Source organism: Macrosteles quadrilineatus, unplaced genomic scaffold, assembly GCF_028750875.1.
Source record: "Macrosteles quadrilineatus isolate MER2022 unplaced genomic scaffold, UCM_ALF_1.0 Scaffold_6__1_contigs__length_79288215, whole genome shotgun sequence".
Lineage (NCBI taxonomy): Eukaryota > Metazoa > Arthropoda > Insecta > Hemiptera > Cicadellidae > Macrosteles > Macrosteles quadrilineatus.
In genome coordinates, this window is record NW_026542599.1 from 76,689,516 (window position 1) to 76,704,320 (window position 14,805).

General features: G+C 34.1%; 1 protein-coding gene across 5 annotated transcripts; it reads left to right on the forward strand.

Moving 5' to 3' along the window:
* The first annotated feature begins 8,603 nt into the window (after positions 1–8,603).
* On the forward strand, positions 8,604–14,805 carry LOC128996768 (chymotrypsin-2-like). Of its 5 annotated transcripts, none has more exons than XM_054422228.1 (7): positions 8,752–8,876; positions 9,595–9,641; positions 10,323–10,471; positions 11,296–11,353; positions 12,217–12,345; positions 12,580–12,708; positions 13,656–14,805. In XM_054422228.1, exons 2-7 carry the CDS (start codon positions 9,600–9,602, stop codon positions 13,830–13,832), a joined length of 684 nt encoding a protein of 227 aa, XP_054278203.1. In that variant the 5' UTR covers positions 8,752–8,876; positions 9,595–9,599; the 3' UTR covers positions 13,833–14,805. The 5 variants fall into 5 exon arrangements, with proteins under 5 accessions (XP_054278201.1, XP_054278204.1, XP_054278203.1 ...); XM_054422225.1 differs by having other exon boundaries at positions 8,758–8,876; positions 11,262–11,353; positions 12,111–12,345; XM_054422227.1 differs by having other exon boundaries at positions 8,758–8,876; positions 12,233–12,345.

Below are 14,805 nucleotides of genomic sequence, written 5' to 3' on the forward strand. Positions count from 1 at the left end.
AGGAGTATACTAATATATAATAATAATGACACTAACCTGGTACCAAACAAGTTTCAGCATAAAATCCTAAGTTGTTCATAAATAGTTTTCATTCATGGAAGTTTTCATTTGTCACCACTTCAACCCACTTCACAAAGAAAAAGTTTCAATACAGCCAAACTTTCGGAAATAAAATATAGTTTTCAAAAACATACAATGTTTATGGTCTAAACCTAAAAATATTTACACTATGTACAAAAACCTTAACGTTGGACAACACAAAACTAACCTCACTAACCTACATTGCCGGTCTGACAGCTGAATACATCGCATATCCACTGCTACCTAAATAATGAAAACATTCGTCGCCAAACCTACTAAGTGGTTGGTACTATAAGAAAGCTTATGATTTCTTCTTTAAAATAGTGAAAAAATCATGCTGAAATTATTAAAATTATGCAAACGGTGAGCATTCAAGTGAACACTTGCTATTTAGCTTGCGTGCTATTAGCATTTATTTACTTGCGTGCTATTAGCATTTATTTACTTGCGTGCTATTAGCATTTATTTACTTGCGTGCTATTAGCATTTATTTACTTGCGTGCTATTAGCATTTATTTACTTGCGTGCTATTAGCATTTATTTACTTGCGTGCTATTAGCATTTATTTACTTGCGTGCTATTAGCATTTGCGTGACGCTTGCAAGCGTCGGAATTCCAACTTTAACAGTTCACAAATGACGTTAATGCGTCGGAAAACCGACGTGTAACAGAGAGATGGTTAAAATACAGAAAATGTATTTTTTTAATGATAAAAATATTTTAACTAGGATTTAGAGTGTAATCCTAATAACACTAAAAAGAGTTACAAAACTGTTAATTTTGCGTCCAGGCAATATATAATGGGATTTGCTGGTTACAATTTGGAACCATTAATGAATGTAATGATTCTGAAATAAAAAGTGTGTGTGAACAATTATGAACCTTTCGACCACTTTGGACCGGTCGAATTTTAAAAGAAAAAAATGTTTACGCACCGCGCTTGTAGCCTTAATTACAAGGTATGACTTCTATTTCAAGATTTTGTTCAGTACAGAGAAAATTATGCTCACCACACAGAAACAGCATTTCAACTCTCTCACCATCACATAAATATGGAAAAGTATTGTTTTTAGATAGGTAAATACCCTGCTCAAGGAGCACTTTTAACGTAACCGATCTTCAACAACAAACTTCAAATAATGACTATTGAGAACATAAACATAGTTAGATTGAGTCTTCGACAGAGTGCTGTTGTCACTTCTGTACTCACTACACACACACAGTTGACTCATAGGTGTCCACGCTCCGATAATGAGTGAGGGCAAAGTTCAAGGTCACCGTGTAATCATAGATTTGATGGTACAAGTCCCTGCACAGACGATCTGATAGAACCAGCGTCTCGAATTGTGAATGTGATGTCTTTATCGCTGAGTGCCCTAGGCGAGGTTCTAGTGTGGGAAATGCCTTGTCTGATGTGGAGCTTCAACTTTGGGCTGACTATTGATAGCAGACATAATATTCTCATGTAGCTGCCAGTTTGAAAACTGAACGTAGTCTACCGGGGTTGTCAATTAGTCATTTATGTCCAATTTGTCAACTCTTAAACTAAATGGAAGCTCTTGGTAAATTACAGCATCTGTGTCATACCAACTAGCCTAAGAGTATCAAGCTATAAAGAAAATAGAATTGAATTGAAATTGTGGCTGAAGCACACTCTAGAGCCTCATTTAATGTTCTATAAGTGTAAATTCAGCTACGATTGGTCTTTGTGGATGGAAAATCTACTTCCGTGTCCAAAGGTAGTTAGGCAAATGCACTATGTGACTAGGTTTTCTATTTATAAGCAGTTGTGTGATTTTGAGTTATTTTATCGCTAGTTGGATGTTTATGCAAAGGTTGGCAATGTTTGATCAAGCTTTCTTTATGCCTGCCGAATCAAAAGGATACTCCTGCTTAAGTTTTTTCTCTGATCGTTGTTTTATAGAACTCTTGGTATTTATTTTTATTCACTATTATACACTGGTCGATGTTTCGGAGGCGTTGAAGCAACCCTCTGAAAGGACGGTTATTTGTCGCCAGTTTAACGTCGCGGCCACCTCTTGAAGCCAATTTGCTCTTTCAATGGAAACATAGGAAAGTCGTAGCACACCTCCATTATACTGCATTATTTTAGCTGTCAGAAATAAATATTATCTTTTTCCACAGATTTTTTAACTGCTCAACAACATGTCGCTCGACGAATTATCGACACGCAAATCACAAACAGTATTTCCGAGAAAAGCACTGGGTTCCCTAGAAAGACACTCGCCCTATTGACATGTATCCATAATTGAACGATTGCCTGTTCAATAAAACTAGGCAATTTATGTCAAAACACATAGATTACATATGCAAATCTGTGACCTGGGGCACTCCTTGATCGCGAGCCGTGCCTCCTGGATACAAACAGTGCAGTTTAGTGAATTACATTGCAATGTTGCATGCAAGAGTGCAACGGCGCATGACAATCCTCGGGCAAAATTGTGTCCGTCGCACATCCAGTAATTTGAATAATAATGTTAAATTATTGCACCAGCATTTATAGGTGGGGCTTTGGACGTGTGTATTTTTCGCAATGGGTCATATTCTTTAGGAATGCTTGGTGTGGTTTGAATTATTTTAATATGTAGGCCTTCATGTGTAGCCACGTTTAACTTAGCCTATTTTAAACAAACATCCACATAAGTACTTAAATCATATTCCTTTGACTACATCATACAGGAAAATGGTGTTTCCCTCCATATAGAAACTAAAATTAATTGAGTTTATCCGTCTAGGTAGACGAGTGGTCATAGTAATCGCGCTTAGTGTATACTGTATTTACTCAGCTGTAAAAGATTGCGACGAGATTGAAAATTTCACAACACTCCGGAAATTGAAAAATAGCCTTCAGGTCCGGCACTTGGATGAATTTCATACAGAGTCCCTGTACTAATGATACGCCCCCATGTATCACCTGGTGATATAATCGTCTGTGATTTGTACAGAAGACTGACGGCTGATACATCAGGGGCCCCGGGCGATGATATGAGGCAGACTTGCATGTCATCAGACAGGTCATCAGGTGAACTGATGATCTGAGCGTGATTGTACACACGTGGCTGAGGTGTAGGAATGTCTGTAGTGAACAACTAAGGGTTTAGTAATTACTTATTACTTGATACACAATGTGGTGCTTTGGCTCATCGACAAACTACCTCCAGACTTCCCGGTCTAATGCCCTCTTTTCAAGATAGTATTCAATAATAAATTTTAACAATCAACCACTTTTGTACTGAACAATGTCTTCCGAATACGTTTGCCTCCTAACTTACATAGTATGACTGGGACGGTGGCGTCGTCCTGTAATCCTGCTAGGCCCTGTTTCATAAAAATACTAGTCTAGTAATTACTAGTCTAGTAAATACTAGTCCCGTATTTACCTGTCCTACTAATTTGTGTTTCATAAACGTTTTTATATCGCTAGTAAATACTAGTGTATTTTACTAGTCACGTGACCAAAACTACTAGTCACGTGACCAACTTTACAAGGTAAACTTTCAAAACAAATTTCTAACCTCAATCACGGGTTTTCAAACCCTTTATAAAGGATTTTAATTTGGTTTTCATTTAATACAAAAAGTAAATAGTTGTAGAAACGCAGTGTTTTCTTTTAATTAATAACTATATAGACACATAAGTAATACAATCACACATTATTTATCAAACCGCTATTATTTATGTTCATCAATGAGATCAATGAGCCCGCCGGCGCGGCGCGGCGTCGCGTCGCTGCAATCAACACGGTGTTTGTAGTAGCCGGTTGTAGGCCTAGTTGCGGCGCTCAACGGTTGGGTGGAAGTTGAACTGTTACTGCCGCATTCGCTGTGATTTTTATAGTTTTTGTTTTATTCTGACATATAAAATTAAGCTTGCTATGAGTAAAGAAAAGAAGGCTCAAATTTTGAATGTAATTAAATCGTCTAAGGACATTTTGTTTATTGGAACGGTTTCAAGTACCCTTACCTATGTTTTCAAATATTCGAATGCATAAGGATATTTGGGTTAAAAACAATTTGGTTATATTCTAATTTTGAGTCTACAAACCATGAATAATAAGCCTAAACGTTTATTGATGTAACAAATAATTGCAACGCCGTTACAAGCAATGGAGAAGTAGGTTTTCAACTATAGTAAAACATAATTGCTACGGCAGGGCGTAGCTCAAAAGGTAGAGTTCTCGCTAGTCATTTGGCGGGTCCCAGATTCAAATCCGCGCCACTCACTATACTTTTTATTCCATTAATTTAACTTTTACATGTTTTACATTAAAATAATAGCTCTAATCAACGTCAAATTTTTTTATTACTTTGAATAACAAATTCAGAATACCAAAATGGATTAAAAGTAATGTTTTTATGATAAGCAGTTCAGTTCAACGCCAAAAAATCAAATATAGGCCAACAAAATTGTTAGTACATCACAGGGTTTTAGCTATTTAGGGAAGCAAATAATAAGCACCTCAAAAAATACAATGCAACTCCTCTTTAAAATTGTCTTACTATTATTTCCTATTAAAATGTCTTTAAATATAACCGAGAGCCTTGGGTGTAAAATAATCTGATTAATGTTGTAATGTTGGATACATTTGTTACATCTTTGTATGCAATATGGTATGCGGTTTTAATTTGGTTTCTCTCAAAGCTTAAAAATCTTTTCTCTGTGATAGCTAAATAGTTGATATAACCATGAAATTTAACTCAAGTAAAATTAGACTAAAATTTCACAGAAATTGATAACTTATAATTATAATTAATTCTAATAGGGCGATTGTACATACATTGTAAAATTCTATTTCTCTCATTTTTTACTACGCCACATTTATTGATTGTAATTTATATCTAATAATTATCATTTTAGCACTCACAGATCTATTTTTATCTTATATTGCAAACGTGAGCCAATTCGCACTTGCAAAAAGAACTTAATAATTCATTTTTTTTCATTATGTGATTAATGAAATAACTCTCTTTCCAAAAATATTAGTCTACTTCAAATAATACGGGTGTAGAGAGGTTGTTAGAAAATGGCAAGTATTTACCAGTGTAATTTACAAGAGTAAAACTTTATGGAACACATTGCTGTCTACACTAGTAAAAACCACTAGTAATACTAGTCCCTACACTAGTAACTAGTATTTTACACTAGTAGGTTTTTGAAACGTAGACTTGTAAAATACACTAGTATTACTAGTCCATGGACTAGTAAATACTAGACTAGTAGTTTTATGAAACAGGGCCTAGGAGGTCACGAATTGTGGATTTTTATAGGCATGCACTGTGGATGCGATACTCCCTGGTGTGGATTGACGTCCGCACTAGTGAGTACTACCCTGATAATTAGACCAATTCGTTAATACCAAGCCAAAAATGTGGTTCGGATTCCACTATAAACTGTAGGTCCCTTAGTTGCCATTAGCTGTATATGCTATTAATTGACAGCTGTGTCTAAGGAATATGTCGGCCTTAGTCACTAATACTACAAGATCGCGCCACTTGTTCTACACTTATCTCCATTCATACTTGGCTTAAAATGCCTACATTCGTATGGTCGCCATTTCAATGAAAACTATTAAGGTAGGCTATAGTCTACATTCAACCAAAATAGGATGTAAATCATATGAAAACATTATTCAAATTTTAAGGGAGTGAGATACCCTAAGTCTTTTTGCAAAATTTTAAAAGTAAATAGCTTCGGCATTTTTAAAATAATAGTAAGTATGATATACAATAATCAACTTGAATGTAATATTGAACAGTCTAACATCCCGTTTCAACCGTCTGCATATTTGTGCAAGGAAATGCAACCTTATTTGATTAATAAATAATGTTTAATTAATTTACAACAATGTTAAATTAGAAGTATTTTTTATATGTAAACAAATTAATCATGTATCCAACACAAACTTGCAGCAGGTCATTTCAGATACTGTTAAAGCGTTAAATAAACATAAAGACAAACGAGCGAAAAAAATATAAAACCAAGAAAGCAAACAACTTTGTGAAACCGGTCCAAAGTGGTTGAAAGGTTCATAAATTGTTCACATAAACACACGATTTTATTCCAGAGTCAAGACATTAATGTTGCGAAATTGTCAACAGCAAATCCCATTATATACTGCTTGGACGCAGAATTAACATTGTTGCAACCTTGTGCGGGTTGCAAACTTGAGGAATATTTTATAAAAAATAGTTGACTGTATTAAAAAATATATGGAATTCCCGATATTTTGAATTTGTAGAAGAGTAAATAGATTTATAACCTGGTGGTTTGTAGTACAAAAGGTTTGGTAGCTGAATGCTTTAAGTTAGGGATCGCCTACTCATTGACTGTTTAATAACTATTGATCCAAGATGACCTGGGTTGTTAAGCTTTTGAATTGTTGATTAAAAGTCCTGAAACAAGTAAGTGAAATAAGTTATTAAAAGTCCTGGATAATGTACAGGGTAGGTTTGTGCAGTTGTGTACGTCCATAGGCACAGCATTACATGTTTGGATGGTTTTCAAACCAAAGTATGTAGAGGGTCAGCTAGTTCGTTACAGTTCAGTTTGGTCATCTATAAAATATTTTGTAAACAAACACTTATAAATATGCAGTTACTGAAGTGATTTAAACATCCATAAACATCCATAAATGTAAAGAAATGTAAAATATTATCCTGAAGTAACAAAAAAATACTGCTATACAACCTTCTGTTGAGAAATAAGATGGCTTGGAAATGTTCATCAGTTCTTATTTTTCAACTTATAATATTAGCTCACAATCTCCATCAATTAATTTCAAGTGTTCAAACGTTGGGGAAGTGTATAACTAGTAAGCAAAGTGGAACTTTGCTGCACACGAGATAAAAATGTTTACGGAATGTTTCTCGAGTGCAGCAAAGGCTATTTGCGCTCGTGTTACACATTATATGTTTCCTACAGTCACTATAAAACATACCAATAAGTATTTCAAACACTATACAACACATTTTTAGGTTAGGTTAAAGCCAAGCGATGAACGGAATGGGAAATACTGCACCAGCTGAGTGTAGACGTAATATCCTTAGGTGTTACTTATTTTCAAAGTACACTTATAAACAATAATAATCAGTATAAACAGAATAAACAGATAATTTTGTAACTTTCTTACTTACGCATCAAAGAAGAAAACATTTCGTATGCTCGTTCATACTCCTTTCTTCATTTTTCAGGAAACAGGTTTAATTAAACATGTTTTGCAGTTTCTGCTACATATATCTTCTGGTGTACACATATATTCACAATCACTGAGTTCATTATTCTCAAACTTGTTAGGCCCACTTATAATTCTTCCAAATACAGTACTACACTTTAGGTTATGTTCAAACTAAGCGTTGAACGAAAATAGAATATAAACACGAAATGACAGGTTAAATCGTAGTATTAATAAACAATCAGCTGATCATATATTAGTAGTATCTTGCCAACCTATTTCCAAGTGTACACGGATTACGTGCATAATAAAACCACGCTGTTTTGTGTTGTTTGGTTGGAATACTGGTGTGCGCCCAAGTATAATCGGTGCTACAAAGTAAGTAAATGCATCAATTAAAAGCTTTCTGTACTATAATCAGTGCAAGGAAGCCAACTTTGGGTGATGTAGGAAAACTCATTTTCCTGTTTTATACCACTAAAAATCTGATTAGCTTTGTCTTAGCTTGTAGGAAATGCCATTACTTTATGTAAAATTGGATAATATTTAACATTTTATTTTATTTCGTATGAATAAAAATCACAAAACCTTGGGTAGTCTTTCTATGAATACATGATCATACGCTTTTCCGGTAACAAACAACGAAAGTGGAAATTGACTTAAAAACAATTTCTATATCATACTTAATAAAAGATACGGTGTCCACAAAATGTACAGGCGCCTTCAAACTGTTCTACACTCGCCATACAGATTAGTTCATGAGAAGCATCAAACAGCTTGAAGGCGGTCTATATGACTCAAAGATAAATAATATTGTCACTAAACATTTTGGATTAAATACAGTATATGTATTCATGTCTTTGGTTTTGATTAGAATATTTTATACGATTAATTATATTTTTTACATCAATTAAGAGACTAAATATTTTGGACTCATTTTAGTGAACGAATTGTTCTTCAAGGAAAACATATGTTTCGTAATTCATTACCCATTTTTTTCCAAATACTCCAAAAACTCAAATTATTGTTAAACATAAGCGGCTTCTGGTGTTTTCCAAATTAACTTGATTATCGTATTATCAACTGATCTTAAAACAATAGTAAAATTGTACACACCTGTTAAAAAATTGCCCTAATACATTTGTAGTATTTATCCAACCCGTTCGGGTCCCGTTACATTATACGGAACAATAACCGTTGCTCCCATGATACAAGAGAACAATGAAGACAATTACAAGTAACTACCACAATTAAAGTAGAGCCAGCGCAAGACGTTTGCCAACAGTGAGTGCGGCGTCGGCAACACATACAGATCACAGGAGCGTTATCAATAGAGGCGGAATAAACGGCTTATCAGCTGGCGGATAACTGACAAGGTCGCGGCAAGTAAACAACCAGCTGTTATCCAGTGCCATGTGGATTTCACTGATCTTCGCCGTATCGCTCGGTAAGTGATTTAGTCACCAGTGATTGTTGTATTTGCAAACCATTTTGACATTTTAATGGGTCGTTTACGGGACATTTCGAAGTGTGTTTTGGCAATATCCTTGTCATGTTTTGTTGTGTTTGTTTCGATTGATTACTACGATGATGTGAGCGAGGTGTAAGTACGAATAAAGCTCAAGTATTCCACGTATACAGGTAGGGGTAATTGCAATAGTTACACAATGGAAAACTCAAGATTGTATTTACAGATCAGTATAGTATGTATACCTTAATAGTAATTTTTTTGGATTTAAGCACTAAAAACTTCTCGTTTATATATAATATCAAGCTGTAATTTATTGGATAACAACCTGACAAAACACACAAAATAGTTTCATTTTAAAATTAAAGTGATAAATTGATTCTACAATTATAGTAAAATTGGTCAATGGTTCTAACCGAAGCTCGTTATTGCTTATTTCATCGCAAAACAATACACATAACTCTCAAACAAAAGTGTTTTTCCTATCTTTGTAATTATTTACAAGAACACGTAAGGTCCCCATCTTAAATAATTGAATTGAATTGAATTGAATGTTGTTCAGTTAAAAATTAAAGAATGTGGTAGCCAAAGTAATTAGAACAGCCTTGGCTATTGAAGTTCGGTATATCCGTATCCAATATAGTGCCCTTGATATACTTCTAATTTTAATAATTATGTAATAGTGTTTATACGTAATATTAGCATTGACTATAGTCGATGATAGTAGGCAGTCATCAACCCTATTTTTTTTCGCACCGGTATACATGTACAAAATTTGTACCTAGATTTATGTAAGGTTTTTTTGAACACCATTATAAGATTATGTAGTCGACTTAAAAATTAATTTTTCTAGGCTTAATGAGGTTTGGACTTTTCTCACTGGATTTCTACTACGCCATGGTAAAAAATAAATTTTCTATAAACACTACTAACATGAGCACTGTACATTTTCTGTCACCATATCTAGCTTAACAATGTTAATTTAATAGAGAATTTATATAAACAAGAAATTATTTGTGTATTTAATTGTTTGTAAAAGATAAGTTTTTAAAACTAGTTTAAATCAGTTATCCCATAATCAAACAAAATGGCTTCATACAACTTGTATACCACATGTCCTAAATAAATATTTCCCAAATTGAATACTAATTTAATCAAGAAACAGCAGATGTGCGCTCCAGGTATCAAAACTGAAAACAAACGCTCTTGTGTGTATCATGTGTTTACTATGAACAGCTGTAATTAATACAAATTATTCATCTTTTTAAGTAAACAAAATCTTTTCCACATATGAAATACATTGAGATTTTGATGGCCTGAGGGGCAAAGCCCGAAGACTTTTATTACAGAAATTGGTGAAAGGGGGCGTCTACACAAAAAATACTTCATTTTGACACATTGTTTGTAAAAATCTGTCTGTTAACAGAGGAGTAGTGTTTCGTAGAAATCGCCTTTACGTATTATATAAGGATATTTTGTTCATGAGTATTATGAAAACTAAAAGTTTAAACTGAATAAATAAATACATAATACTAACATTGTACGAGTAAAATATATTTTAATGTTTTGTTTCACTACTAGGTAGAGCGTACTCCTTTACTACCATCCATCATGGTACAAAAATTGAAGAACCAAGTGATACAACATCTCCACAGCAACCTACTGAGGAATATAACACAGAAGAAACTACAATTACAGAAACAGTTATTGTCGATGACTTCTCTCATGTGGTAAGTACTTGTATTTACAAACTTGGTAATATAGGATACACTAATTGTGTAGAAGTGACTTTAACATTTAAAAAAAAACATGTAAAGGTTTACCATGATACATCCGGAGGCCTTCAGTACTATGGATGGCGTCTATTATTTGCAAGAAGAGAGAAGGATTAGTACTGACTGCTGACTGGATGAGGTGACACCTTTAATTGTTATTCACTAAGATCAGCTGTTTCTCAACAAGGAACAATACATTTATCATGATTAAGTTTCTTATAAAACTAGTGAACCTGTGGGGCTCAATGCCCCGCAAAATAACATAGGCCTATGAAGCATATTTTGAGGGTCTTACAATGCTGTTTGAAGAATATACTTTTAAAAATAAACACTAAAAAACAATATTTTTTATCACAAAAGCACGAATACTACGATTTTAGTCTTAAAGTTACCTTCAGAAAGATTACCCTGGTCAGAATTTTCCGTAATGAATATGCGTATCCTATTAAAAGATGTAGCCTTACTTAAAACTACATACAATATAGTTTTTTCTATTTCTTTTTCTTTTCGGTAAATTTCTGTATTCAAAGGTTTAATTAAAGGAAACACTTTAACTCCATTAAAGAAACTATGGGTATAACTAAAACTCAATTTACTGTCATACAATATGACAGTACTGTACGTCATACAAAATAACATTACCCTACTATAATATCAGGCCAAGGTCTTATTTTTTTCATTTAAGAAACCCCTCTAAAACTTCAATAGTGATAAATCTGTTTTGAAAGCATTTTTGTAATTTCAGGTAGCAATACTACACAAAAACAATTTTTTGCTAGGTGCTGGGGCGATTGTTGGAGACAAATGGATACTCGCAACTGCTTTTCAAATTGGGGCGTAAGTAACCTTTCAAATTACGTACAAAAAAAAAAATAAGTGTACAGATACAATAGTATCCTATGTTCTGTTCGACTAACTGAATTATGAATATAAGCTTTGTTGGGTGACATTAAAAAGTATCCTAAAAAGGAGTTCTAATGTATTTATCAGGTTAAAACTTAGCTGCCACAGTAAATTTATTATTTTGAAAGTGATATTTTAAAAATACTTAATGAATTCAAATATTTAGTACGCTCCTCCAACCCAATGAATTTGCCTCTATAATACGTTATAAAACTAGATTGCAAAAAAATATTGTACAGCATACATTGTTTACCTATATTTAGATCTTAAAATGGTGTTCATCTTTTTTTTTTTCAAACCAACAACAAACTGTTACCATCGTCCAGATGCATTAGATATAAATGCAACAAAAAAATACAATCAAATCCAAAATAAAATAATATACTAAAATATAATGTGTAAATTTTTGAAATTGTTCAAACATGGATAAAGGCCTTTTCATCGTACTCAATCATATGCATACAATGTCACACAGTGAAAAAAATAAAGACATTTTTGTACAGTATGAACTATTTTATTTGACCAAGTCAGCAATAAAATGTTGAAGATAAAAAAAAATCTACAGCTGAGTTGATAAGACTTTGAACAGTCTGATTCTTTTTTGCACTAAAAGGATTTAAGAAGTACCAGCCCCTCAACATGTATGGAAAACAGATGTTTTTGTAGCAATTAACTCAAAAACTTTTTTTAGTTTCAAGCCAGACCAGCTGTGTGTGAGAGTAGGCAGCCAGTCAGCTGTTTCTGGTGGTCAGCTGTTAAAGGTAGATCAAGTGTTTGTCCACCCAATGTTCAAGCAGTTCAACAATGACGTAGCGTTGCTGAAGACTGCTGATGCCATCTTGCTGAGTGAGACTGCCAAGCTGATTCCTGTGTCAGAAACATCTCCAAGCATGGGAGATGCAGCAGTGCTCTGGACGTGGAACAGTGTGAGTGACTTTCAGATACTGAAGTAAACCTCCCATCATTACAAGTACGACTACCTATATTATTGTTTGAAATCTGAACAGCCTAATCAAACTTGTTTTCCAAAATTCCTTGGTGATGTGGAAGGTATTATAAGAATAATCAAAAACTTTAACAAATTTTGGAGTGAATATGCTTTGTAATTTTTGTATCCATGTATTTTCCTAAGCTTATATTACTAATTTTCAATTTTCCAGGATTCTACAGTTTACAAAAACCAAGCAGACATTCTTCCCATGTCAGAATGTAAAGCATTTTACCCAGACTTTGATTTGACTGAGAGTAACGTCTGTGCAGTACTAGATCACGTATTGCCATTCCAAGTGGTGAGTTAGTGTAATTTACGAGTTATCTCATACATAATATTACATAAGAAATAAAAAATCCCTCCATGTACCATAGGTAGCAAACCTGGAGAGTTGGATTTTCATTTCCTCAAAGCTGTCAGATTCATTCCCTATTTAAATAATGTTAATTTTATGGCTCACATCGGCACTGCACTATTTGTTGCTAGATGCCATCCCTGGTTTATCCTCAAGTGAAGTCCTCTGATGTTTCATATATGTCCCATGACATCGTGATACTCCGAGGTTCCCCACTGTTCACCCATTGGCCTCAGCTACAGGCTGAGGTGCATTCCACTTCACCTCTCGTCACAGTAGGCTGGGGCTCAGCGTACCTCAACTGGTCTTCCTGGCATGCGTGCATATCGGTGCAACAGCCTGGGATCTGTCCATCCCTTCTATCGCCGCCGACATTTTGGTGTCTGGTTGGTTGATCACATAGAAACCTGAAATTACCTCTACTACCGCAGTGAGCCAAGTGATAGCCGTCCATTAACATTTGCCACCCCAATGTTCTTCAATGACGCCAGGTGCTTAACAATCATGGTAGGCTCGTTGACTGCTCTTCATTGGTTTTCCATCACTCCAAGTCATTTCAACCCTGAACCACTTCCGAAGAGTCGTTGGTTAATTGTCACTTCATGTAGGTTCAACATGGTACCTTATAATCACACCATATAGTGGCTAAACATAGAATAAGTAGATCACAAGGAGTGGTGCAGTCGTATAGTTTTCAGTGTGGGAACACCCACTATAGTCTTGGGATAAAAATGGGTCTCTTCTATTAGAAATTAGGATTTTATAAAAAGCAGAGTGAGAATGCGGCGGAATGCCATTCCTACACACAAGATTTTTGAAAAAATTACTATACTAAATGTATCCACAAGTTATGTGACAATGCTTTTAATAAAATTTCTGTATTTTTGCAGAGTCTCTACGGTAGCCCGTTGGTGTACAAGGGTGCTTTGGTAGGGTTGTACATGGGTATGGAAGCTAACGTTTACAAGCCCTCACTCTGTTCCAACCTCTCGCCTCTCGTAGGTTGGGTTCACGCCATGATGAAAAACGAGACTGCAACCCAGCTGTTGTTCCCACTGTCTAACTGAGCTTTTAATACGATATCTTAAACGATAAATAATACAATAAAATGATAATAACTATAAAAGTTCCCGTCACATGCTTAGATTCTGAATCTATGTTGAATTATATTCTGATGAGGGAGTAGATATACATTTTCTGGTGTTATTGTTAAATGTTTTGTATGATTTACCTGTTACAAATGTTGTTTTAGAATACTTTCCAATTATATTATTTGTATATTAAATTGGATTGTTTTTAGTAGTAGTGTTGACTTTTGGATACCAAAGTAGACATTCCATCTCTATGGACAAGCTGTAACTGACTTTTAATTGTATTAAAACTTAGTTGGTTCTAAAGATTATAAATTTTTAAATGTACTTAAATATGCAATTGAGACAAGAATAACTATCAAGAGAATGAGCTATTCACAGAATGTGCAACAGTTTAAATTTCCATTTTTTTTTGTATTTTTTTACTGTGATAGTTTATGTAGCATGAAGGATGCTGTTGATTACCATAAGTGGTCCTTCAGTTTGGCGTGGTATATACAGGTAGGCCTACTATGAAGTCTGCATATTCATTCAAGTGAAATCGGTAGTTTAATAGATACAGAGTAGTGGATTAATTCAACCATTGTTTTTCATAGGAATGGAATTTCTTGTTCTAGTAATAGTCCAAGCTCTAACTTAAGATGACGCATATTTTTTAATGATGATAATATTACCCACCTTTGAAAAAGTCACAGACTAAAAGAGAGTCAACAATTATTTTCTAAATAAACTGGATTGTATTTATAATATATTGTACATAGTTTGTAAATGAAGGTTTAAGTGTTTTGGTGAACATTTTAAGACCAGTCATATCCATTAGTTTATTATTTAAATACTTTTTGTAAAAAAATTATTGTACCTGATTACACCATATACACTCAGAAGCTTTATTTTACAAATTAAATATATTGTATAGTATGACATTGAGTTAATAAAGAAGAAATCTTAA